Source organism: Coturnix japonica, chromosome 4 (genome assembly GCF_054131305.1).
Source record: "Coturnix japonica strain WE chromosome 4, WE-NBRP24, whole genome shotgun sequence".
Classification (NCBI taxonomy): domain Eukaryota; kingdom Metazoa; phylum Chordata; class Aves; order Galliformes; family Phasianidae; genus Coturnix; species Coturnix japonica.
In genome coordinates this window covers 23,883,292-23,909,662 of record NC_140666.1, presented here as the reverse complement: position 1 = coordinate 23,909,662, position 26,371 = coordinate 23,883,292, and the positions used below count along the sequence as shown (strand labels likewise).

General features: G+C 46.9%; 2 protein-coding genes and 1 pseudogene across 8 annotated transcripts; 1 reads left to right on the top strand and 2 right to left on the bottom strand.

Moving 5' to 3' along the window:
- Positions 1-16: 16 nt before the first annotated feature.
- Positions 17-8,162, top strand: ATP1B4 (ATPase Na+/K+ transporting family member beta 4). 3 transcript variants are annotated; one of them, XM_032444389.2, is made up of 9 exons: positions 17-360; positions 1,480-1,532; positions 2,897-3,059; positions 4,262-4,390; positions 4,820-4,924; positions 5,245-5,441; positions 6,033-6,089; positions 6,313-6,408; positions 6,991-8,162. In XM_032444389.2, the coding sequence occupies exons 2-9, from the start codon at positions 1,488-1,490 to the stop codon at positions 7,150-7,152; spliced, it is 954 nt and encodes a 317-aa protein (XP_032300280.2). In that variant the 5' UTR covers positions 17-360; positions 1,480-1,487; the 3' UTR covers positions 7,153-8,162. The 3 variants fall into 3 exon arrangements, with proteins under 3 accessions (XP_032300280.2, XP_085402474.1, XP_015716219.2); XM_085546348.1 differs by having other exon boundaries at positions 233-476; XM_015860733.3 differs by lacking the exon at positions 17-360 and adding an exon at positions 1,240-1,355.
- On the bottom strand, positions 7,266-24,664 carry LAMP2 (lysosome associated membrane protein 2). Of its 5 annotated transcripts, none has more exons than XM_015860728.3 (9): positions 24,551-24,664; positions 22,043-22,161; positions 21,604-21,817; positions 20,936-21,097; positions 19,945-20,159; positions 18,383-18,502; positions 18,050-18,125; positions 17,112-17,279; positions 7,266-9,902 (listed from the first exon to the last, which is right to left on the bottom strand). In XM_015860728.3, exons 1-9 carry the CDS (start codon positions 24,609-24,611, stop codon positions 9,760-9,762), a joined length of 1,278 nt encoding a protein of 425 aa, XP_015716214.2. In that variant the 5' UTR covers positions 24,612-24,664; the 3' UTR covers positions 7,266-9,759. The 5 variants fall into 5 exon arrangements, with proteins under 5 accessions (XP_015716214.2, XP_015716213.2, XP_085402463.1 ...); XM_015860727.2 differs by lacking the exon at positions 7,266-9,902 and adding an exon at positions 10,414-12,460; XM_085546337.1 differs by lacking the exons at positions 7,266-9,902; positions 24,551-24,664 and adding exons at positions 10,414-12,460; positions 24,099-24,397.
- Positions 24,665-26,060: 1,396 nt separating this feature from the next.
- LOC116653445 (U6 spliceosomal RNA) lies at positions 26,061-26,161 on the bottom strand (annotated as a pseudogene).
- Between the last annotated feature and the right edge of the window lie 210 nt (positions 26,162-26,371).

Genomic DNA, 26,371 nt, shown 5'->3' with positions numbered 1-26,371 from the left:
ATGAAGACGGGGGGCCGGGCCGCGGGGCCGGGGGTGTTTTGGGCGCCGTGTTGTACTCGGAGCTGCGGATCAGCTCGGGCTGAGAGGCGCTAAGTGCCAATGGTGTCATTATCTGAAGCGTATTTCATCGAGTTAAAAACAGCGAATCCTCTCTCCGCTTCAGCCCCCTCCCCCCGCTCCTATCGGGTGCCAGCCTAATTATCAGCCTCCCCGTGGAACAGAGCAGGGACAATTAGCGGGGAGGGCAGCGGCCGTTCGCCTCGAGCCAACCGGCACAGCCCCGCGTGCCAGCAGGGCGGCTGTTGGCGCTGCCTCGGCCCCGAAGGCTGCACGGCGGATCCGGCTCTCGGCAGCGGGCAGGTCTGCCCCGGCAGCCCGGCACAGCTCGGCACAGCCCGGGGCCGCTGCCAGAGCCCTTTATTTCCCGCTGTGCCCATTTGCTCGCACCGCCGGGAGCGGCTCCCGGCCACGTGCGGGTATGAGATGGCGCCCAGCCTGCTGGACTCCGCCGTTATGGCAGGGCCGCATTCCCCGCCGCTAAATGGGGCCTGGCTGGAGCGCGGCTGCTGGCACTAATGGGGGGAATTTGGGGATGAGCCGCTGTGTGGTGCTGCGCTTGTGCTGGGCCTAATGGTGTCAAACAAGCCGCGGTTGTAAAGCTGCCCCTGCTATTCCTCGAGAGCTGTGCAGAACGCTGCGGGGCTGCTGGCTCCCATGTGCCACCCGCACGCTGTTTAGGCTTCGAGCTGTGTGGGTCTGGCCCTATGGAAGGGCTGTGCCCACACCCCTCGTCCAACCCCACCGCTTCCAACATGCTGATTCTGCACAGCAGTGGGACCCCAGTGCCGTACCCCAGTGCAGGTGTTTGCACCCATCATTCACGACAAGGGGAAGTTTTGACATCCCCCTCCATCCTGGTGCAGGAAACCGATGCTGCGTTTCTGGGTGCGAGGGGATAAATATCACCCTGCCCTTCTGCTGCCCATCTCTGCACTGGGAGGGGTTTGCAGACATGAAGCAGAACCCCACAGCGACTGACAGGCACACGTGTGCAGACACAGAGCCCTAGTGATGTGCCGGTGTTTGTGAACCGACACCCCTCTCCTCACAGTGCCCACATTCCCTTGTCGGATGTTTCTGCTGTTGGAGGCTCTCCAGCAGTACAGTACAGTTGCAAAGGGCACCAGGTGGCAAGGCCTCACACTGAGGATGGGATCCTGTTGCGTTGAGCTCACCCCTCTTATGAAAGCGAGTTATTTTTTGATCTGCTGCTGAGCACCAAAGTCTCCTGGGCGAGTGAGACAAAGCAGCACAGTTTGCTGGCTGCAGCAGGCGGGGGTCTCCTGGCCTCATGGGTCAGCTGGAGCCAGCGGGGCTGGGGGCTGCGGAGGGGAGTGGGGGCCCTGTGGTGGGCACGAAGCTGCTGGGCCCAGCCTTGCGCTCCTGCCGTGCTAACATTTGCATTTGTCTGCGTTTCAGAGCCGGGGATGGAGATGAACGCTGCCTCCGAGGGAGGCACCCGCCGGGGGCCGGTAAGTGTGGGGGGCTGCAGCCACAGCTCATTTCACAGTGGGGAAAGGGGCAGCTCTGCTTCTGGAAATGTTGCTCCGTGCTTCTGCAGGTTGCCAGCACTGTGCCCTGGGCAGGGGGCAGAGGCTCTGAGGGTGGTGGGGCTGCAGCACAGAGCTGGCTTCAGCCATTACGGCTCAGTGCGGCTACTTGTGGCTGCCCAGCAGTCCCTGCGTGCTGCCCACCCTCAGCACCCTGCAGCAGGGATGGCCTGGCCAGCTGCCCCAGCCCCCTCTGCTTGCTGCCAAGTCAGCACGAAGGGACCTTCACTGGGTGCTGGATTTTGCAGCACTGAGCCCAGCATTCCCCATGCCGTAACTCTTCCATTTAGTGAGAAGGAGAGTGGGAGGAGGGAGAACACTTTTCTCCTTGTCCTCTTCCTCTTCATCGCTCGTCCCTGCAGGGGTCCTGGAAGCTGCCTGCAGAGCACACCCATGTCTCTCCCTGTTTCTCACTGCTTTGCACTGTCTGTATATATGAGCAGAGCTCGGTCTCCTGCATTTGGAGGCATTTCTGAGCCAGACTTTCTGTTTAGCCGTTGGCTGTGTCTCGAGGCAAACTGCGGGGTATAAATACATCACTGGGCCAACAGGTGCCTGCGGCCAGCGGGTTTCCATGGCCCTGAGCACAAACACGGTGCCAGTGCCAGTGCAGCTGCTGCGGGGCCGCACTCACAGCAGGCTGATGGAAATGGGCACGGTCAGAGCCAGCCAGCAGTGCTGAACCCTGTGCTACCGCGCAGGCAGATGACAGACTGCATCCAGATTCTGTGCTGTGTGCCATCCATCTGGTGTCCTAAACCAGCATCTGACCTTGAAACCAAGATCACTCACCTGAGGCTGGGCAGCATTGGGGAGAAACGCATCCCACTGCCCAGACTGTGCCCCGGGGTCACACTGAGCCCTGAGCTGCTCCCTGCTGAGAGAAATAAAGTGGATGGTCTCTTAATGCTGCCTGCTGTCTTCTGCAGTAATATGGAAAACATGGGCTTGTGATAAGAGATAGCATAGACATGTGGGAACAGTCTCAGCTCTCCCCACTCGCAGGCTGTCCTGTGGCTGAGTCGAAAAGACAACGCTCTGTACATGTGAGGACAAGGGGGTGGCACGTGGGGTGGCCACAGTGACATTGTGCCATGGGAAAATGAATGCCGGGATCTCAGTGAGCCTCAGACAGAACAGCCCCAAACTGCCTCTCTTTAACTCAAGAGTGATGATGGGAAAATGGAAATTTGAAACGTTTCCAGCTATTAAGTGCTTTTGCATTTATTTTTGGCCAATGAGATGCTCAGGCTGCCTGTGGGGGCTGTGTTCTGTAACTCTTCCAGGAAAATAAGCATGAAGAGAAAGTGCAGGATCCCAACAGAACGGAGGCAGAGACCAAGGAAGAGATGGGGAACAAAACATGGGCAGAGCTGGCCGGGGAGATGAAGACTTTCCTGTGGAACCCAGAGGAGAGAACCTGCATGGGGAGAACAGCCAAGAGCTGGGGTAGGTCCTTGTTTGAGCCCCATTTTCAGCAGCCATTGCATTTTCTGCTTCACAGTGGATGCTCTTGCCTGGGAACGTCCTTGCTAACCCCAACCACTGCTCGGTTAGAGCTGCCAGGGCTGTACATTTGATGGGAGCAATAAAACCAGTGAGTGGGGGGTGTGAGGATGAGCAGAAGATCACCCTTGGTCTGGATGCCAGTATTCATCCAGAATGCATAAACAGACTTCAGGCTGCTCAGAGTACATCCTGGGAAGGTGTGAAGAGTCCAAGGGAGCACAGGGCCCGGCCCTGCCACAGCTACCACCTGGCTCCTGCCACTGCAAGTGGGGAATAACCCCTCACCTGGCAGGATGCATGGGGATCCATCCCATCCCTGTCCCCATCCCCGTCCCCTTTCTGCTCCTCAGGCACCACACAGTGACCGCAGCGGATCATTGTGGTGGGGCTGGATGTGGCCCCAGGAGTGGTGCTGCATTTACAGGCATGGGGAGGGCACAGTGAGCAGCTGACATGTTGCCCAGTGTCCCACAGCTGGGTAGTCATAGCCCTGGAGGGCCTGGGAGATCACTGAGAGCATTAGATGTAACAGAGAACAGAGCTGTATTCCACACTCTGGTGTCACAGGTGATGAGGTGGATGTTGACTAGCCTGGGATATCAGGTCCCAGCTATCGGAGCTCAGTGCCTCGGTGGCAGCTCCATCTGCCCGGTGCAGCCCGCAGCAGGACGCAGTCCTGTAACAGTTCCCAGCCCCATGTTTGCACACAGCTGCGTTCCCAGGGCTCCCCCTGCGCCGCTGTCACGTTTCTCCTGGGAAATGTTTGGGTTAGGTTTTGCTTTGCTCGGAGCCGGGGGGTGTTATTCATAGGCTGCGGCCTCATGAGACATCCTGAGCCGTCAGCCTGGCCGAGAGGAAAACAAACCCTAGATCATGGACGTCAGGGCTGAGGCAGCCCAAGCTGTGGTGGGAGCATCTCAGTGCCCAGCCCAGCTCTGGAAGGGCTGTGCCACAGAATGGATGGCAGCTGTCCCGTACTCAGGGTTTCGGTAGCACTGTGTCCATTTGGCAGCCCCAAATCCTGTGGTCAGGGTGCAGGGGCTGACAGCTCCCTGCCATGGGCTTGGTGCTATGGAGCAGTTGTGCATCCCTGCAGGCAGTGCTCTGCTTGCACTGACAGCCGTGTGCCCTCTGTTCCACAGGCCTGATCTTACTGTTCTACTTCATCTTCTACACGTGCCTGGCGGGGATGTTTGCCTTCTGCATGTACGTGATGCTGCTCACCCTGAGCCCCTACACACCCACCTACCGGGACCGTGTGTCTCCACCAGGTACGGCCCCAGTGCCCCCCTGCCACATGGGACAGGTGTGATGGAAGGGCTGGGGAGGCAGGAATAAACAGTATTTCATTTGCTGTCAGTTTATACCCCAGATCTTCAAAGTTCCAATCAAGAGTATCTTTATGTAATATTATTTGGAGGAGTGGATGTGAGATGATGTTCTAAACCTCCTTTCCCCGTGGCAGAAGGAGCATTTTCCCTGGGCTCTCATGTTGGTGGGAAGGATCCAAGACCCTGCCTTGCTGTGTCTGGGAGCATAGGGGGCCCTCAGCCACCCTGTGCTGTGAGTGGTGGTGGAGGAGGAGGATGGCTGTCTGGGAGCTGGGGCCTGAGCTACCCACAGCAGGTCCAGCCCTGCACTGCTGCCCCAGGCCCATGGCCGGCCTTGCCCCACTCTAACATTACCTGTTTCACCCCCAGGTGTAATGATCAGACCATACCTGAACGGCTTTACTATTGCCTTCAACGTCTCCAAGCCCAGCACGTGGCAGCCATATGTGGACAGCTTGCACCAGTTCCTAGCAGGTGGGCAGAGGGCCACAGCACGGGCAAGCTTTGTGCAATGAAGGGCTGTGTGGTATAGCATATAGGATGCGCCATGGGGTGAGAGCTGAGCTAACATGTGGGGATGGCACGGTGATGAGCCCAGCTCTGGAGCTGGGCAGGTAACAGCAGCCCCAGCCCCTGTGCAGAGGGATCCTCACAGGGAGATCAGCTCTGGATGTCTCACAGCTCCTGCCTGGAAGGGAGGCTTTGAGAGCCTTGGGAGCTGTGGCAGGGGAAACTCAGAACATGGATCTGAGCAGGTCTTGAGGAGCATTAACGAGTCTTTTGCTCCCCACCAGCTTATGATGACAAAGTTCAAGAAGAGAAGAACATCAAGTGCATCTCAGGACAGTACTTCATCCAGGGCGACAACGACGGCCAGGAGAAGAAGGCCTGCCAGTTCAAGCGCTCACTGCTGCAGAAGTGCTCAGGGATTGAGGATCCAACATTTGGCTTCTCTAAGGGCCAGCCCTGCATCCTGCTGAAGATGAACCGGGTACAGAAAAGTCTGTTTGACCTTGTTCCTTCCTTCAGTGTACCCCAGCGGCCAGGCTAAAACCAGTGCAGGGCCCAAAACTCAGCCTCTTCCCAGGTCCATGGAAAAGGGAACGAGAAATCCAAACCTGCTTGTACCTGCCAGAAAGTATTACAAAGAAGCACTACAAAATTGGCTAGGTTTGATTTGATGAAGGGCTGGGAGCTCTCAGAATGTGCCACGCTCCTCTCGGGGAGGAACAGAGCTTTAATGCTGCGCCCTCTTTATAATGGGTATTTTTATAGAGCCGAACTCATTTGCAGTTTTCTAATGCCAGGACAGCTCAGTGTGTATTGCTGGCAAAACAAACACGAAGGGGAGCAAGTTGTGCACAGGGAGGCGGCTGTGTCCCAGCAGGGATGCTCCCAACACTCTGCTCTGCCCCTCCTGCCAGGCGCCCACCCAGTGCTCAGCCATGGGCAAGTGGCACAGTGCAGGGTGGTGAGACACTGTGCTCCTTCTGAGCCTTGTGGCCAGAAAGAGCCCTCAGAAGGAAGGCAACACACATGGCACTGTACTACATACAGCTGTGGATGTCTTTTGTTTCTGCAGATCATAGGCTACCGTCCTGGTGCTGGGGTCCCTGTGAATGTGGACTGCCAAGTGCAGGTACTGCTGTGACCATGCTTCAGTTGCGTGTGCCCCTCACACCCTCCTGTTATCTCGCAGTTAGGAACTGGGAACAGCTACATCCCTCTACAGCCCCCACCCCAAGAGTGCTCCACAAGCAGCACAGGGGGAAGCAGCTGGGATGGGGAGCTGCAGGAGATAAGGGCTAAAGTTCCTGTGTCCCACACGCTGTGCATGAACCTTTGTTTTGTTTCTATCCCAGAAAGGCAATGAGACCGATCTGAGGGCAGTGGACTTCTACCCTGGGAATGGCACATTTGACCTCATGTATTACCCCTACTATGGCAAACTCACGCATGTAAGTAAGGACGCAGATGACCCAGCGGCTGTGTTAGCTCTCCTGGGAAAGGAGCGGCAGGCACACAGAGGTGTTCCTGGCTATTTTGGGCAGGTGCAGGAGGGAGGCTGCAGGCACTGGGATTACAGTACTCTATTTCCATCTCTGACAAACCAGAGGAAACCCTTAGGGACATCCCTTCCCCCTTCCAGCAGCGGGGATGGTCACATTCAGTTCCCGCAGCCCAGAACAGGCTTTGTTAGGGCCCCAGAGCTCCCAGCAGCAGGGAGCTGTGGCAGGGTGCATTGGGGTGGCATGGAGGGAAAGCCCCCCAGAACCTTCAGTGGCTGATGTGGCAGAGCCCCTGCAAGGCAGGCAGCTGGTGCAGGGCAGTTGAAGAGCAGCAGTTGTTCCTGACAGTGACAGCCTGCACTGCCAGGGTTTTTCTTTGGTGCTTGGAGTGATGAAGGGCACAGGGAAAAGCAATGAGCTGCCCCATGACGGTGAATCGATTACTCAAGGTATTCACCAAACACAGCAGAGCCTTGTGTGCTTTTCTGCTCCCTGAAGAACTGAACTAAACGCATCTTCCTCCTTTTCTAGGTCAACTACACGTCCCCCCTGGTGGCCATGCACTTCACAGATGTGAAGAGGGATAGTTTGGTCCCCATTCAGTGCAAGCTGAACGGGAAAGGGATCATCAATGACGTTAACACTGACCGCTTCCTGGGCCGGATCATCTTCACACTCAGCATTGGAAAGTAGCCAGCAAACACAGGGCGTGAGGTCAAGTCGGTCAGAGGCTTTTCCTTTCTAAAACATAAAGACAGCTTTTCCTTTTCCCCCTTTCTTCCGCTAGGAAAACAGACACGTGGAAATTTTTGTTAACTTATTTTTTTTATAGTTAGGAAACAAATGAGATGCAACAGCGTGGAACCACATCTTTCAGCATCTGATATAGATCACAATTAGTAAATATTAGAAGCTCCACCTCGGGCAGAGGACTTGCAAAAGCATTTCAGTTTTTATTAGAAAAACTCTGGTACCTGAACACTGTTTCCATATGATCTTTTACATGTGACCTCTGTTTTAATCTTTACAATAGTTTTAGGTGCACTTCTCAGGCAGCAGCTAACGAGATGGTGGTTTATCAGTACTATCCCTGTTCAAATACCAAACAGCAAACATTCTGGATAATGCTTGCGATGACAAGATAGAATGGCAAACCTCAAAGCACCACTGGGGCTGCTGGCAGCAGCAGCACCCTGCCTGCAGCTCTGCCCACCCGGCCCATACAGGATGTCGCAGCCTGGCCCCATCCCCAGCTCCTGGGCCAGCAGTGTGGCTGTGCCAGCCCTGAGAGGCCTCAACAAGGCTTCCTCCGTGTTAACAATGAGTTAATTGCTATCTTTGTTCCCTAGGACAGCAAGGCACAGCGGTGATTTCAGCTTCTAGGCAAACCCTTTGTTTCTACAGGCACTCAGACTCACTTTAGTTTTGATTATTTGGAAAATGAGACCTTTTATTATACACACCTTCATACTTATCATACAGAGGGTGCATTCCACCTCTCAGTTACCATCAGGACAGGACACCTTAGGACCATGCACTTAGGAAAGCACACTTACTAGAAATACTGACTGAACAAGAGCATTGTGGTATGTTTGCCCTACATCCTCGTCCAGATACTTAATCTGCCATCACTGCTGATCTATGTAAGTCTCTAAGAAGCCCTTTTTTGTATTTATTAAAAATAAAAAGTGACGACCGTCTAATTAACTCTATGGTGTCATTCTTAAAACTCGAGTGGGATTTGTGACTTCAGCCCCCTTGCTGCTCACAGGGGACCAATCTCCACAGCTGCGAGTACTGCAAGCAGTGAATCCCAAGCACCGGTAAGTTCCCAGAGCCAAAGAGCTGGGAAGCTCAGTGCAGAGAAGTATCACAATATGGTATCACAGCTGACCATTCAGCAAGAGCTACTGCTTAAAAACAGTTTGATCTACAACCTGAGCATGGAGCCACAGCCACAATGCACCTGCTGCAGCACAGAGCGGCCATTCCACCAAGGGGCCCATCACTGCTAACTCCAGGCAGCTCCAAGAGCCACCTCCGTCTGACCAACACACACCAGTGGGAGCAAAGCAGCACTCAGCCACAGACCATGAGCTTCTGTCTTAGTACAGTTCCGGTATGGAACACAGAACTGGAAAAGAAAGGACACTGAAAGCAGCTTTGAACAAGTCAGGTGCTCTTTTCCTTTACAAGTCACTTTCTTTACTACAGAGTATCTGCTTCACGCTCACAATTTCTCACACCTCTTGTGCTCTTACCCGCTTCAAAATTTAGTCTGAGAGAGTAATAATTAGGAAGTTAAAGCCGGATTGATCCTATAAATAACTTCCTAGATTGCAGCTTTTCTGCGTTCCCCTTTTTGCCTGTGAAACTGCAGGGATCTCGGCACAACGCGCTCTCCATCCTCAGAACACCCAACCCTCTTGCTGGGGACCGGTGCTGCCTGCTCTTCTCACAAGTCCTTTTTAGCACACAGCCAGAGCCAAGGCAAGCTGCTGTCAGTGAGGTTACACCCTCCCATCCTCATTCCACAACTGAGTTCAGAACAAAAAGGAGAAGACAGTCAAAGAAAGCAACATAAACCGTGTACTTTAGTGGACCTCTGGCTTTTCTGAGCAGCGAGAGCTCTCTAAGACTGAGTCTCAGCAAATAGAGGAGTTACAGGCACACCAGTGCAAAGCAATTGCACACACATCAGCAGTCAGCCTCTCCATACTCATCTTAAACACATGAATTTACTAGGAGAGCAGATGTTCTCCTCAGAGTAGGTTGATTTATTAGCGAGGTACCACCTTTACATTCAGGAGGAAATTCAGACTGGTTCACAGGAACAAGCTGCTAAACGATGAAAGAAGACAACAGCCACAAGCCAAGTTCCAGACAGAAGCACCGCGAGCTTTGTTTTCATTTTCCCACAGCACGAACAATCCTTCTCAGTGCAGCATTCACACCTTTATCATGTGGTTTTAGCTCTATCAATATCTGATAGCTGTACACAACTAGAAGTGTTCTCATATAAAAGGACTAAAGAACAGAAGGAAGGTCTCTCAGTGTCAGCTGTAGTCAACCGCATCTCTCACAAGGACACACGTAACCCCGCTCACTTCTATGGTGCTCAGAACACTTGCTCCAACAACCACAGGGCAGCTTCAAGTACATTTTCCAATTCATCTCATGCCGTATTATTTTGTTGTGATGTAGTTTTTAATTAAAAAAACCTACCAACGTTTGGTTTGTTTTTAAAGGGACGGGTCAGGAGAAGAGCACAGGGGTGGCAGCAGAGAATTAATTAAGAGATTATACAGACTGATAGCCAGTACGACTTTTTCTTCTTCCAATGATATAAGATATAAAGACAAGAATGATAAGGAAGCCAAGTGCCATGCCAACTGCGATTGGGATAAGAAAGTTGAGGTCAGAATCAGCAAAGCATTCTTCAGCTGCAGAAAGAACAAGAAAACAAACAAAAAACAAGAAAAGGAAGTGAGAACAAATTAGTAAAGGAAACCGAGCATCAGAAACCAAGTAAAGCAAGGAGCAAAGACACTTAACGTTTCCAAGAACATCGTATTACATACGTAATATATTTGAAGTCAAACCAGCATTGAGCAGATTCTTTAAACATGTACTACCCACATCATTTGCAATGTCTGCATTACCTTCCATCTTGCTTTGCAGCACTCACGGGTGCATTAGGGATGTATGGACAAGGCAGAGATCTGAGCACATCGGCCACTCACAACTCAGTTAACAGCAATAAAGTGACATAAAACACAGGCTGGCACAGTGCTGCCTTACCAAAAGACTCCCCAGACCCCCCAGCCACCGCCATTTCTCAAGGCTTTGGACACACAGATGGCTAACAGGCATCAAACCAACTCCTGAGGAATCCAAAGGACAGCCCAGGGACATGTGCTCACAGCATGGAATGGAAAACACCGAGGGACCATCTTTTGGGTGAGTAACTTTATTTATTTTCAATACAAATACAAGAAAAGTGTTATCGATGTTGGCAGAGAATGATGCAGGTCTGACCGAAACCAACCAAAGAGAACAAAGAGGAGACAGCTGTAATACTACAATAGCTTTCAATACACCAGTTGGAAAGGATGCAATGAACCCCTGAGTGACGCAATCACTCAGAGCAAGCATTAGTGACCAACACTGGGAACTCATTCTGAACTCCATGGTGCACCATGAGCACTCACAGAAGCAGGGCTTAGCATCTGCACCCATTTCAAGACAGAGCAGAGCTCTGTGCACGCAGTGCCAAGAAGAAACACTCCATAAGATGAGATACAATGTCAGCACGCTGCTCCAGCACTGCAAAGGTGGCAAAGGTGATTGGCTTTCTGCTTTTACAGCAAGTTGCTGCTTTGCTTTTTTGCTTGCGTTTCTATTAGAACAGAGCAAGCACCACACTTTGCCAAAAGTTATCAGCTGTTAAGTGAGTATTTAAGCTATCTGAGCATCTGAATCAGCCTCGGTGATGGGAAATTTACAGTCCAGCACCACAGCTTTCCAAGAAAGGCTGTGTAAGGCCTTTTGTTCAGAGGTAGGAAAGCAAGAGCACATGGAAACTCAGCACCTAAGAACACTGAGCTCCGGCAAAGCTGAAGGCACCTACTGCCAAGCTGAGCAATGCTCCAAAGTGGGGAAAAAGGAACAGAATGTGTATCTTACACCATGAGCTAAGTGAAGTCATTCCTACTGCTGAAGAAAGTATTGAAGCACCTCAAAAGAGAAGCTTCAATTGTGCTATGAGTTCAGGCACCTCAGATCACCGGAGATCAACATCTGCAATTTAATTAGTACATGCTGGATAATGGGCTATTACTACAAAAGAACTTGCTAGGGATGAAAGGTGCCCAGCAGACAGCAAAAGAAATTCCCTTTTTGTCTTCTTTAAAGGAAGGCAATTGCTGTAACACGTATTACAATACAGCACTGTTGCAAGACACTAACAGTACAAAAAGGTTTAATGTTTGATACCAAGAACATCCCAGCTTTCATCTCTCTTTAAGTTTGCCACTGCTGTTGGCTCACACATATCCATGTGTTGCTGCTGCACACGCGTTAGGAGCTTCCGAGAAGCATCTGAGACACAACTGGACACTGCACACCTCCGTGAGCAGACTCCACATTTAGGCAATACAAATGGGGGCCGAGTTTTAGCCATTTCATTGAACAGATGTTCAAAGTAACCAGAAATTTTGGCTACCAAGATTTTTGGGCCTGATGTGAAAAGTCACCTTCCCTTTTAATTACAATTATGAGATGCAAATAATAGCCCTTTTTCTTGTTAGTTTTGTTTTATTTTCTTTTTCCATTGGAGGAATGCAGGCATTCATTCACCAGCTGAATAAGTTAATGAGGACAACTACTATGGCATCTTTAAGCTAAAAGACCAGAAATCTTGGTATCTTTGAGTACGGTTATAACATTTAGTAAACTGTATATAAGGCACAGTCAATAATAATTGAAACAAACTGCAGTGTATGGCAGATTATATACATTAATACTCAACATCCACAAGTGCACATCAAATGCCGTTTCCACAGTCCAGAACAAAACCATGTTTATTCACATAATGCTACTGTGTGTCTTTACAGCTCTGAAATTTGATGTGTGGTATTCTAGAGAAAAAGCGATCAGTTCATCAGTTGATTATGACCACGGATGCACTCTGTGCTATTTGTAAAGAAAATAATATAAACCACAACAATGAATTCCACATCAGTTCTTAGGCAGTTGCTAGGCTTTAGTAAGTGGTCTGACTGGGCAGAGCTGCTGCTCCAAGTCTTTTGAGTTCAGATTTAGTCATTTACTTCAAGAAAGTTAAAAACTTTCCCATTTCAAAACTGCTCATATCCAGCATTATCGTGCTTCTTGTGGCCCAAAAAGTAAGCCATAATTACTAGGACAACTAATCCTCCCAAAGCTGCTCCTACTGCTATAGGTACAATGAAGTAGTCCACCTCTGGGCTGCAGTCTTCAGCTAAATAGAAAAAGGGCAAGTTTGAAAAAGAAATGCATTTTAATACACTTAATATCATGACCATGCTCTACTTATTTAGAACAGTTATCCTATCCCCCCAGGACATTAAGACACTTGTCTTTGTCCTCCGCCCCTCCCCAAAGTATAGCAGCAATAGCCCCCCTCCTGGAACATCATACAGACTCCTAGTTCTATCACCTCCTTTGATGAAAAGCTGCTATCTGTATATTACTGCACATTCATTGCTACTGTATATCCATAGTACACCATGATGTGCAGGCTTCCCTTGTGTGGGTACCTACTGTGGGAGATGGAGAGGTCAGCTTAGCCCCTGCGTTGTGTTGCTAACTTGCAACACCTACAGCAAGTCTCCAGGTAGCAAACAAGGAGGTAAGTATAATGATTATATATGCAGTGCAGACTAGAATCAAGGAGGAAGGTATAGCATTACATGGCACTTGTTCCTCCTGCCTCATCACCAGTGTTCAAAATACAGGTAACGGTAAAGGGAAGACTAATGTCTCCTGCTGCAGAAAAAACAAAGCACTGAGTAATATTACTACCAGAAGATCTGGCAGCACAGCTAGGATCACACTGCTTCTCCCTTGGAGGATGAAGCTGCTAACCAGCTCCCAAAAGGCCCCTAATGTTTTCCCATTCTCAATAAATGTAGGGACTTGCTTTACTTCCTAGGATGACCGCAAAAAGAAGAGCTGAACTTTTCACAGCTGTACATCAGCTTAAGACAGCTTGCAAAAATCACATGAAGAAGGTATCTTGTCTGGAAGGAGCTGCAATTGCCAAAATAGTTTACAACCAGTCCTGTGGTGTTTCAATTAGTTCTTAAGTTGTCTTCTGTTAGATGATTGCACCCAAGCACACTTCAGAATGTGCTGAAAAGCAAAACGTTTAAGACACAGGCAACCGAGGACTCTCTGAGGAGCGCTTTCACAAGTCATACAACAGAATCTCAGGTATAGACTGATTAAAGTTGGCCTCGCTCATTTATTTTCTTTTAGAAAAGATAATACAAGATGTCTGCTTTCAAATCGGTTAAAAAGTATGAACAAGTTTCCTTAAGAAACAGAACAATCTTTATTATTTAGAGCACAGGTTGAGCAGGTTGACAATTCCCTATGGAGCAACACAGACAGAAAAACTGGTGGTTTTATAACAACAGGCAATCAGGCGAAACTGAGATGTTTTAGAACCAGGTAACTGCACATCGGTCTAGGAGTACTTTAATCTTGGCGCCAATAGACTCGGAGATGGAGATCAGCTTCCAGGTTTGTGCAAGGAGGCATTTAGTTTTGTTGGCTTTCTACTGCAAAGCACTGCCATCTTCTATTTCATCACTTAGAAACCATACACAGCTCAAAACCTCACACGATCAGATGAGGACAGTGTGGTGACTACTCCCCGACACGAGCGTACATATATATCTGGTGACACTGAACATCAGTCAGTAAAATGCTAAAAAAATTGATACGAACTTCTGCATTTAAGGATATATTAACATGAAAAATCATTAGAGCCACTAGTTGATATTTTTTTAATTAAAAAGTAAAGCCTTGAAGTCTGTTTTGAGATTAAGCTTACAGGCGTTCCCCACTTTCATTAAAACGATTTCCAGTAACTGATGCAAAATTCAAGCTGTAGGCTACAAGCTATAGCAAGCTTTATCCACCCATTCTTGCTTCCTTAGCTAGTGGTATGATGAAAACTTTCACCCAAAGAACGTTACTGAAAGAAGTGGTTTGTATACAAACATGCCACAGACATCTCTACAGCCCTAGAAAACACTAATAAAACACGAAACCGGCTTTGTTGCAGGCTAAACTCATTCTAAAGGAGACAACTATGTTTGTTAAATGACTAGTTTAAGCAGCTTGTGTTATGACATAAGTAAAAGGTCACACGTTGTTTAGAAAACTTTTTTTCCTATGCAATAAAAACTACTACAGCACAAAGAGGACAGAAAAAGGTCGCAGCAATGGTTAATCTCTATAGAGCTGCAGAGTAAGGACAGTCCACCTGCACTGTATATTTAAACTAGTCGGCTTTTCCACACAGCAGGAAAAATAGGTGTAGTGGGTCCATCTCAGACTTGTTTGGCTTTTGCATTCTTAACATTGATAAAAGCTACACAGCACACAGTCAAACATAAAGTACATTACACACTGAGCATGTCAACGGCAGAAGGTTATAATGTGGATTTCGATTAGCAGAGAACCATTCGAGATGAAGACTTAAAGACAACTCAAGTTGCAGCAACAGATACTGGCTCATTGAACAAAAGCATCCTTGAAGTTACAATGGTCATTCAAAGCAATAAGATAGACCAGTTCTGTGCAAAGTATAAAGTTAAGTGCACTTTAAAGTTCTGGACTATTTAGAACAGTTATTCCCTTTAAATTGATGCCAGCAAAAAAAACCCAAAACCTGCATGAATTTAGCAGAATTCTGCCTCAGCTGAATATTTCAGGGGATTGCCATGATGAAGAATTCATGCCTAATAATTCATAAAAAGAAAGAAAACAAAAAAGCCCACTTTTTTTTTTGAAAAGCATTTGGAAACTGCACCAAATTCTTCCAACACATCCTCCACCTGGCAGGGATAGGTTACCCACTTTGTATGTACAGCCACGGTATGGGGATGGCTCCCAAAACCACCGAGGCAGGAAGAAACTACTCAAACTCCATCAAAGCTAAGTACGTTACTGCTGCCACTTCAAAAAAAATCCCTCAGACACCAGCCTGAAGTTTAACTGTATGGAAAACAAAGCTGTTACTGGGCATCACACAATCCGTGGTAAGTACTACGGGAGTCAACACGGTGACTAACGCTGCCAACTTAACCCACAGATACGACAACAACTAAGGAATGCAGAGGAGAGAAGCAAGTACAAATCCTATGCAATGCTGCAATTTGCCCAATGAACATCGGCTTAGAACGTGCTCTATTTCAGGCTACAATTTATGAAAAGAAAAAATAAACCCTAAACATTTCAAGGTTTAGTTAAAAATGAAATCCTTAGCCTAATCATTTATGCAGTAGCGATATCTGCCATCTTCAAAACAGCTATGAGAGTCACGTCATCTTCTTGGAGCTGGAAAACTAAAAACGAAGTTCTGCTTCATCTGAGACAAACATCCTCCCTTTGCTTCCCAACTCCAATTAGCTGTGGCTAGTATTTAGTTGTTAAGTTTCGGGGCTTTTTTGGACTTCGGAACTTGCACTTGCTTCATTAAGGGTGAAATCAGAACAGTGATTACATTTTGATTCACAAAGTTTGGTATCCAGCATAGCTTTTCCTTCTGCCAATTATGTAAGCAATCACTATAATGACAATCAAGCCAGCAAGTGCAGCTCCAACTACAATTGGGATTAGAATGGTGTCATCATCCAGCGAACACTCCTGGGCTGTAGATAAGAAAAAGGTTGCAACAAGAAATAAATAAAGACAGAATACTCGCCAAGCGTGGTATAAAAACCTATTTTCCTTAACATGAAGATGAACAAAATCAGTATTTTCAGAGGTTTGTACTAAGAAAGAACAAACTGCAGAGTTCTCATAGGTATTTCTAGCATATGTTAAGGATTATAATTGTTCTGTACATTTGATAATCTAACAAGCTAAAGTACTGTCCTGGTATATGAGCATTCATGTGCACAAAGTCTGTACAAACAAGGGAGTGCTATTCTTCTACTGCCTAGCCAGAAAAAAGCTCATCTATTTCATGCTTGAAGCAAGCCTGGTACGTTTACTGATTAAAAACTAAGTCGCCTGGATTCAGTGTTGAGAACGTACTGAGGTATGTTACAGTGAGACCATTAATTGTTAGGCAGAAGAAACAGCTAACTGCGACTAGAAATACAGGGTGAAACGGTACTGTAACTCCTCAGAGCATTTGATGATAAATACTGGTCACACTGCACACAGCCTGGGGAGACAACTTACCACTCCCCATGGAATAAAGAGCTCAAAAATCTACACCCAGATTATACATCTACAGATTAAACTGCAAGTACTGTTATGAAACACAAGGACTATATGCTAAAGATTATTAAGAAGTTCATTTAAATCTCTCCACTCTTCCCCAAACACAACTAGGATAATGAAGGAAACAGCATCTTAGAATGTTTCTTTGGTCCTGCATATAGAAGACTGTTTCCAGAAGAAGCTGTTAGCAGTGTTGTGGAAAAAAGAAGTATTCCCTAGGAACATTTAGACCATTTTTAGACCAGTAGGTCTAAAGAATTGCCTGAAGATGTTAAAGTTCACTTTTATTTTTTTTTCCCATTTTCTTATAGGTTCAATATTCTATATGCTAAAATGTCAGAAGTTTTCTAACCCATTATGCAAGGCAATGCTAAGACCCCCTTCAGTGCCTCTAGCTCCTTCAAGAGGGGAACCAATGTGCTTAGTTGACCTGTTCTTTCTGCTTGTTTTTATAAAATCATATTGAGAATAAAGCTGACAACCTTCCCTGAACCAGAATGTCAGCCTTAGAAGTTTCATTTCATGTATACAAAGAAAGCGAAAGCTTCAAAAAAAATAAGAAGTACTTATGGCCAGCTCTGGTACTTTTTAGCAAGTGAGAAGTTTACAAGCATTTCAAGAATTAGCACACAGATAAAATAACTTACCTATTGAGAACTTGTTTTCTTTCACAAGGAATGGTTGAACCCATAGGTTAAAAGTATGTACTTGAAGGTCTTCGTTAATCTCAAGAGTTTGCTCCTTACGGCACATGTAAGAATTACCAAGGGAAGCATCCCATTTGCTGAAGTTGTTGTTATCTGCACTTAAAATGACTAAAGAAAGGGGAAAAAAAAGGAGATTTCCATGCCTATTTTAAGTACAAGAAACACGCCAATACATTCATGGGATTGAGGAGCTGGATCTAAATGTACCAGTTTTTCAGGTTTGGCTACTCTAAAATACAAAGCAGTCTTGAGTTTGACTGCTTACTTTCACTGCCTGGCTTCTTTCAGATATTATAATACTTAGCTTTAGCCTATCCTCCATATAAATATGACATTAGGCTTTTCTCAGACCTTCACTCATCCTAACACAGAAGTAGTGCAGGCACTTTAGTGCTCTTTTAACTGCAGTAATTGTCACCAACTTAAAAATATATTTCTATTTCTGATTTGGAAGAAAAACGTATGCTTGAGTTTTTGAAGGACTGGACTCCTCTCCAGTGTTGAGCAGAAGTGGCAGGAAGATACCATACCATTTTCAAGCAAAGACAACAGCTGGCTTAAGAAAAACAGAAAGTTTCAGAGTTGACAACACTTATTTTGTACCTCAGAATATAACGTTACTGAGAACTGTAACGTAAGAGAAGCCTTCTCAATTTATGTTTATCAAAAGGAGGTTCTGTTGACAGAAGCCTCAGTACAACCCTACGCTGTTGTTTCAAATAACCCCTGTGATTATTTGTTTGTTACTCTTGTTCATATCAGCTAAAAGATTAAGGTGTAGGAAGTAACAGTAAGCATGAACAGTATTTTGATCAGAAGTACACGATTCAATGTAAAAACTGAAGTTTACATTCACTTTAAATGTAGGCATCACTTACCAGAACCATTCAGATGGTTGAGTAGTGTAACATTCACCTCTTTCAGATAAAATTTTTGTACACTTGTACTTGCATTCTGTTTAACAAGAACCAACTGTCAGTGTGTCATTCTGCATCTTCAATTTTAATAACATGTTTCTAAAGTTTAGTACATTTACCACAGTCTCCCCACAACCTCATCCCAAATACCCTTTTGCCCTGAGGCAAAAGGCAGTCAGCTAACCAGTCTCACTTCCCATATGGAAACAGCTTATCAGCAGCAAGTTGCAGGACTTTACCACAAATGCTCATCACGCAATGCTGTTAAAGCAGAAACTAGTAGAAGTTACTTACAACAATGAACGTGAAATCAATTAACGTCCTATTTCCATCATTCAATTTCAGAGTAGCTGATGTGTTACCACACGTCCCATCCGCATGAGTTGTTTTCGGATCGATGTTGATCAGAAGAGGCTGAAACACATACATACCGTGTCAAAGAAACTCAGCTAACTTGCATCTATCATGAATCTATCATTTCATTTAGCAGCAGTCTTAAGCTTGAAGAGCATATAATATAGAAGACAGCACAAAGTCGAGCTGCTACCTAACCAAAGCTGCTTGAGTTACTTTACATGCTGCTAACACTGAGACAAACTGCCCTGTGAAGTTTCACTTCCACTTAATAAATACATAAAAAGAAAGGTCGGGGCATTTTCCCCTCCTGCAGCTAAAAGAAAAGCTTAGCTGCTTAGCTTTGGCTCCCTCTGTGGGAAAAGACAGTAACTGCAGGGCCCAAGAACATAAGAAAGTTCCAGTCTTTCAATGATCTTATATGTACTCTTAGTAACCAGTTATGTTTGATCAAGGTTAAGGGTTTGCAGCTAACTACATAATAGGCCACAGAATTATCCCATGGTCAGAGAGGTGTCTTGTACACTTGGAAGCAGTTCTGGACAGCCAGTAGTGCACCAAGCAAACACTCTGCACTCACGTTTCATACAAAAAAACCAAAACACACAGCAACCTTTCTGCTCTTCTTCATCAGCTCCAACATAGACAAAAGAGAAGTGCTGCACCTACATCAGGGCAATCTAAAACACCAGCACAGGCTGAGGACGGCTTCTTGGAAAAGTAAAAGGGGGTACTTATGAATGAAAAACTTTAAATTAGCCAGTAATGCACAACTGCAGCCTAGAAAGCCAAGTGCATCCTGGGTTGTGCAGCCAACAAGGCAAGGGAGGTGATTCTTCCCCTCTGCAGTACTCTTGGGAGACTCAGTTTGGAGTACTGCACTGCATTTTGGGGTCCTCCAGCACAATAAGGACATAGACCTGTTGGAGTGAGTACAGGTAACTATGAAAGCAATCAGAGGACTAGAGATACAAAGACAGGTTGAGCTATCTGGGGTTGTTGTATGCTTCTAATATAAATGAGATCTGAAACAACAAGAGAATCTTTGTGACTTAAAGATTTGTTTTGTAAAGAATGTAAAAACTTGTTTAGCCTAGGGGTTGTTCAGCCTACAGAAGGCCTGAGAGACCTTACTGCAGCCTTCCAATACTTAAAGGAAGCCCGTAAGAAAGATGGGGAAAGAGCTCTGACCAAACTGTGTAGCAATAAGACCAACAGTAACTGTTTTAAAATAAAAGAGAGTAAGTTCGTTCAGATTAGATGCAAAGAAATTCTTTACTATAAAGGTGATAAGGCACTGGCACAGCTTGCCCAGAGAAACTGAATGCCCCATCCCTGGAGGCTTTCAAGGCTGGTTGGGTGGGGCCCTGGGCAGCCAAATCCGGTGGAGCTGTCCCTGCCCACAGCAAGGAAGAGTTGGGACTAGATGAGCTTTAAGGTACTTTTCAACTCAAATCATTCTATGATTCTATTCCGAACTTAAAAAGCATTAAGAGAGGCACCTTGTCTTGGGAAATATTCAGCTGCAGCCCCACAGTAGCCAGAAGACAAGTTTTATTTCCAGTTTTAAGAGAATAGTTTCCTGTGACTGGATTCTCAACAGGTTTGGGAGAGGCGGTTGGAGCAGGTGAAATGGTGGTAGATGCAGTAGTTACATTGGCGACAGTAGGCAGAACAGTCGGTGCAGCAGTAGGTGTATCAGCATGACACCTGGACTCTGAAAAGAAGGTTGAACCACCGCTTCAGTTATGAAGGTTTTTTTTAAGGCCTATGGCTGAGGGGTCAGTTTGATACAGATACCCATTTCTAAGTTAAAATCTAAGTTCAATGCGAATCTACTCATCACCAAGCAAAGAGTCTCCAACTCAGCCCTATGGCACAGTACTCCAAGTGATTAACAGCTGCAATTTATTCTAAGAAATTCTATGTTAACTCACTATTTTAAATCCATGTAAACAAACAATGCTGTTTTTCTAATACACTGAAGCAAAACACATCCACAAAAGTAAACGTTAGAGCTTATAAAACTGATATATGTTGCAATTTAAGTAAACAGTGTCATATGTAACAGGATGATATGCTGGTCTAGTAGAACTACAAGACAACAGGCTACCACAGGCTTTGTATTATTTTAATGAAAAAATGAACAGTGAATTTTCCACTGAAAACAGAAAGCAATCAGTTGAAAAAGCTGCAAGTTCAAACGATGTAGTTTGCTGCATTTCTGGAGTGTCTAATACCCTCAAATGCACTCATTATTAGAATACTGCCAGGAACATTACTCCACAACTGGATGTGCCCTATTGATATCTCCTTTTTTTCCAGGAACAAGGAATGAAATAGTTGAAGAATATATACATATATATTCTATGCATTATATGTATTATTCTACATGGCATATCTTAGAACTCTTGGATTTTTTGTAGTTACTGGATTTCACCCCTGCACCACGTGCCATGCAAAAAAAGCCCATTTACAATTTGAAACACTCACCTTTTTTACCAATTGTGCCATTCTGAACAAAAGGCTGCATAGTAACATTCCAGAATATCTGTGTTACATTTTCTGCTTCAAAAGACGTGGTATGATGACACACAAAGACATTATTCAGTTGAATTGGATGCATACCATCCTTTACAACAATTGTAACTGGTCCTACAAATAAAAGCAGATATTTTAACGCCTTGTTTACCACAAGAACATTTACAGGTAGTGTTACATTTCCTATAATTCACAAGACAAAGAAATAACAGCAATGAAGTCTAACAATCCTAACCTCTCTCAAACGTTTTACCCACGTGTTCTGACCTGATGTGACACAGAGAAGTCTTTAGAAAGGAGAACACTAAGGCTTTGTTCAAGAAAAAACACCATATTGATAGAACTAAGTACATGCATAAACCCTAACGCTTTTTGTTCTGCTACATAGAAGGTGAACACACAGAAATCAGCCTTTAATGTGCTAGCAGCTACCCCCCATCGTGCCTGTTCAAATGGTTATCCCTCCCTTTCTGATCCACCTAAAGGCACCAGTCAAACTAACTTAAGGCACTAGTTAACCTAACTAGTCTGTACTCTTATCTAGTACACAGGTACTATGAGCGACAGCAGCATAAGGCACTGAAAAGCCAGGTGAGGCCAGGGACATAAGATAATGCTACCTTGTCTTCTAGCATCAGGAAAGACAGCAGTATCGTTGGTGTTGTAGGTAAACGTGATAAACTCAGCCCGGTAAGTTTCATTGTTTTTGGTGAAGTTAACGCTCCAAGAGTGACCATCTCCAAACTGCACTGCCAGAAGCGCAGCTTGTGTGTCACTGCCACAGATGCTTCCATTGTGTGTCACGGTGGGTGTCAAATCCAAGCTTGCATTTTTCTAAAAGAAAAAAGTTTGCACTGTTTTCAGACAACCATCTGTCCCCATGGCAGCCTTATAAACCTGACAGGGTTAGATGGAGCCTTGCACAAGATCAGTACGATTATTTTAGGCTTTTATCTTTTACCTTTATCAAGAAAGCCAATAAACTAAATACAAAATGTATCAAATAGTTTTATTTCATGCTAAATGCAGTTCTCAACAAGAGTTCCTCCAAATACTTACATAATCGCTACTGTTTGTTTCATACTTTATCAAGAATTTCATCATCCATTGTGCATACAAGCATGTAACATTAGAGGCATCCTTTACATCTACTTCCACTGCATAGGACTGGAAAAAACCTGTAAGATACAATTATTAGCTATTAAAACATAGACTTGATGCTCATTATAAAGTAGTACATGATTTCAGATTGGATTCTATTTGTCAGACACTGAACCGATAGCCAGATATCTAATAAATGTTAAAACTAGGAAGCCCACCATCAATGCTAAATACTAATTGAGTGGATAATTTATAGTCTACTTGCCTGACCAAGGCCAACAAATTAGATGAGCTTTAGCTTTCTGCTGGATGAAACTGAGTAAACCAAACTGCATGAGCACAGCATTTAGAACAATGCAGTGCTTGTCGACCAGAGTCTCCATGTTGTCTTATTAATGGCACGACTCCAGCTGACCTCTCAGATCAGTGTGCTTTCATTGCATCTCCACAATTTCTGGCTCAAAGGACACGGATGTTAAATTTCATTCAAGGTTTTAGAGAACTTGTAGTTGGATTTTTAACCCAGCCTGACTCCCAACACAGAGACTTCCCCAAAGCCAGTTCTCATTTGGTTTTGTTCAGCATTCCCAGCCTGCCACAGTTCCCTAAAGCAGACAGGATTGAAACATTAGAAGCATCATTCCTGACTAACGTAAGGTTGATTGTCAGGCTCATTTCCCTAAAGTGATGGTAACTATGATTGCACAGTTCTCTTCAATAGCCATTCAAGTCTTCCACCCCTCAACACACAGAATCCACAGTACTTCACACTTTGCATCACCTTGACATTAAGGACTTCCTCCCTGCCCCATACTGGTTCTCTTCCACCAGCATCACAAAGCTCCGCACACAAGACAGTTGGCTTTAACAGCATTCAAGTGCAGCCTGCATTGTTGATGCTGTTCAGTGTAAGAAGTACCTAAGGTAGAGCCAGGAGAAACTTAACCATGTTGGCTCTGAAGCAAATTGTGCTCAATATCACACCATTAATTTATCAGTGCTGGAACCCTAATGGAACTATTATGTGGTAAGAACACTTCAGACTAAGGATGAGGCAGTAAATGAAGGTTTTCACATGGTTTATTCTAAACCTAAAGCAGTAAACCTCAAGGAGTTCTAGCTTCAACAATGGCAGCACATACATCACCCCACCCGACCATGCATAACACCTGATGATATCTCTTAAGCATCACGTTCAGTAACCCAAGCCACACTCTATTTATATGAGGCACATAAACACGCACTCTGTCCCCAACAGCTCACAGAACAACTTATTAAATAAGCCCTAAGAGTCTCCTGACAACAGCCATGCTTCTTTAGTTACTGATTCTCAGTAAGCAGGGTAACAGATCCAAGCAGTACGTCTCATGCCTAGGCTAGGAGCCTGCACGTTGTTAAAGCAACGGTGCAGCGTGGCTTTTAAAACAGTTACTGTTTGTGCAGAGATGGATGGTGCAACCGAGAGATAACAGCTTTGCAATCTGCTACCACGTAGCACCGGAACCCGTTGCCAAGAGTCAGTTTGGAGTTCCAGCAACACTAAAAGTCCTTCTTTTCTGAGCTGAGGAGGGATTTGATAATGCACCTGTGCACCAGTGCTTCTCGTTTCAGAAAGAACGTGGCCAAATCTAAAGCTTTGGGCAACCAGTGCAACCCATACACACACACACAGGTGCTCTCTCTGCAGGGCAAACAGCTTGAAACTAACTTCTCCAAAGGGGATATTTCAGCACAGGTGCTACTAAATAGGACAGCAAAGAGAAATGCCACACCAAGCAAGTTCATAGGGCAGACCAGGCACACCCTGGCCTACTTAGTTATGCTGACAGCAAGTAACTGCAACTGTAAAAGCAGATATCGGTGTGTTTCCTCCCCAGTAGGGGTTCCTTCCAGATGCCATAAGAAAGCACACGTTCCTCATGCCCCGTATGAACTGCGACACTTATCGCACACCGTTTGAAAAGCAGAGGCCCCAAAGCCTCATGGCACGGAGCGACATCCCAGCTCCTCTCACCCTGCTTGTATAACAGCACCAGAGACGGCAGAGCCCACCGTCACACGGCAGGCTATAGGCAGGACGGAGCCTGCCTTAAGCCTGCGATGCCCCTCCGCAGCTCCGCGCTTCACACCCAGAGCTGTGGCAGCGCCCGCCTCCCTCCCGATCAGAGCGTCCTTATTTCGCTTTTTATCCTGCCCCAGCAGAAGGACAAGCAGGAGCCCCGTGAGGTGCCGTTTCCCCTCTGCACGCACAGCCGTGTGGCTGCATTAGGCCTCACGCAGCGGGTTCCTCGCCCCGCTCCGACCCTGGGAGGCGCCGCCCGGTCCGGCTGGGCCCCGCCGCGCTCCCCCCCGCCCGCACTACGGCACTACGGCAACCGGCCGCGTCACGGGCCCCAGGGACAGCGGCACGCACCCGCACCCGCACACACCCACCCACCCACACCCACCCCGCACCGCCCCGCTCACCGCAGGTTCCGAGCAGCAGCAGCGACAACAACTCGAGTCCGTAGGGGCGGCGCGGGGCCATAGTGCCGGCACAGGGGCTCTGCCGAGGGGCGGGCGGGCGGGCGCGGCAAGAGCGTCGACAGCGGTCATGTGAGGGGAGGGCGGCGGCGCCGCCAAGCGCAGGGAGGAGCTCGATCCCGCGGTTGGCGGATCGGTTGCGCCCCTCGCGGTGCCGCGGGCGGGTGGGTTTTCTGTGTGCAGCGGCCCTGAGGGATGGTAGATATCATAACAAGTAAATCGGGTGATGTGCAATAGAGCAGAGTGAAATTAGCATCTGGTGGAGGGCTAAAGTAACAGGGCGGCTTACAGTTCAGTACAAGGAAAAATGGTGGGACAAACAGCGTTGCCCAGCACAGCCTGGCAGCAGAGCGCTTCAGCTGCGGCTCTTACTGGGGTAGCAGGATGGCCACGGCTCTAAAACAATGGCTTTCTATCTAAACTGCATGAAAGCTGCACTTCACACTCGCTCCGAGCAGATGGCGGCGTTTCTGAGCTGCTGTTATTCTGGAGGAGGTGGTGATGGGAAACCAAACCATTAAATGCTGCCGGGCCAGCAAAGTGCTGAGTCAAGACCGGGGCAATCACGTGGAATGCCAAAAAAAGAAAGCTTTGTGCTGAGGTGAAGGGATCAGAGCCCAGGCTGCTGCAGGATTTCCTGCTAAAGCCCACTGAGAGCTCACGCTGTGATACAGCTGGATAAACATGCTCCCAGCCTGCAGGCAGAAGCAAAGGTAGGGAGGCGGTGCTGGGACACGGGTGTTATACAAGCGTGCTCAAGACGTCATTTTAACTATGTGTTGGCTGGCGTATTATGCCTGTAAGCAGAGTTCTGTAAGCAGGCAGTGTGATCAGCAGCTCCTTGTCTGTCCCGCTCTATGGGCATAGCCCCCAGTCACACGCTACGTCCAGCCCTGAGCCAGCGCCTCTCCCTGCCTTGTCCTGAGCAGCAGAACTCGTGTTGGCAACAGCAGCGATCCTGCTCGTAGCTCCTCATCCAGAACACTGCCAGGGATGGCAACTGCAGCCATTCCAGTGCCTGATCACTCTCTGAGAGAAAAAGTTCTTGCTTATATCTAGTTTAAACCTCCACGGATATGACTTAAGGCCATTTCCTCAGGTCCTGTTTGTTGCCTGGGAGAAGAGGCCAAACCCCTCCTTTCCTTTCAGGAAGTTGTAGAGAGCAACGGGGTCTCCCCTGAGTCTCTTCTCCAGGCTGAACAATCCCAGCTCCCTGAGCCGCTCCTCATAAGACTTATGCTCCAGACCAGTTTTGTTGTCCTTCTCTGGACACATTCCAGGGCCTCAGTGTCTGTCTGAGGGTACACTCAATCCCCTCATCCAGGTCATTAGTGAAGATATTAAACAAGATGGGCCCCAGAACCGACCCCTCGAGGACACCACTTGTAACGGGTTGCCAGCTAGATTTAACTCCATTAACCACTACCCTCTGGGCACGGCCCTCCAGCCAGTAAAATTTATGGAACACTTCACCAATTTGTGTGTCAATCTTGTGCAGAGGCCATGCTAATCTTCTCTGTATCATTCTGTATCATTACTTAAGTGTTTTAACACTGAAATACTTCATGATATTCCTCTTTTCCTCCAAGTCTAAAACAGAGGAGCCTCAAGCAGATGAACAGACCTGATTTAAGGAGTTAAGCATAACTAAAAGCATAATGTCTGTTGCGTGGCAGCTACTCGCCCTAAGTGTAAGAGAGCTTTAGTTACGGCATTGGCATAGGCTACCCTGAATGTAGAAAGACAGCTTTGAAAGTTACTCCC

What these genes read in the sequence shown, in the direction of transcription:
- ATP1B4 (XM_015860733.3), top strand. An exon ending in CTTGCACCAGTTCCTAGCAG is followed by an intron (nt 4,925 to 5,244) that starts GTGGGCAGAGGG and finishes GCTCCCCACCAG; the next exon opens with CTTATGATGACAAAGTTCAA. An exon ending in TCCTGCTGAAGATGAACCGG is followed by an intron (nt 5,442 to 6,032) that starts GTACAGAAAAGT and finishes TTGTTTCTGCAG; the next exon opens with ATCATAGGCTACCGTCCTGG.
- LAMP2 (XM_015860728.3), bottom strand. Translation starts at nt 24,611, where the DNA reads ATGGCCCCGCGCCGCCCCTACGGACTCGAGTTGTTGTCGCTGCTGCTG. An exon ending in GCTGCTGCTCGGAACCTGCG is followed by an intron (nt 22,162 to 24,550) that starts GTGAGCGGGGCG and finishes TGTATCTTACAG; the next exon opens with GTTTTTTCCAGTCCTATGCA. An exon ending in TGGCACAATTGGTAAAAAAG is followed by an intron (nt 20,160 to 20,935) that starts GTGAGTGTTTCA and finishes CCTTCTTTTCAG; the next exon opens with AGTCCAGGTGTCATGCTGAT.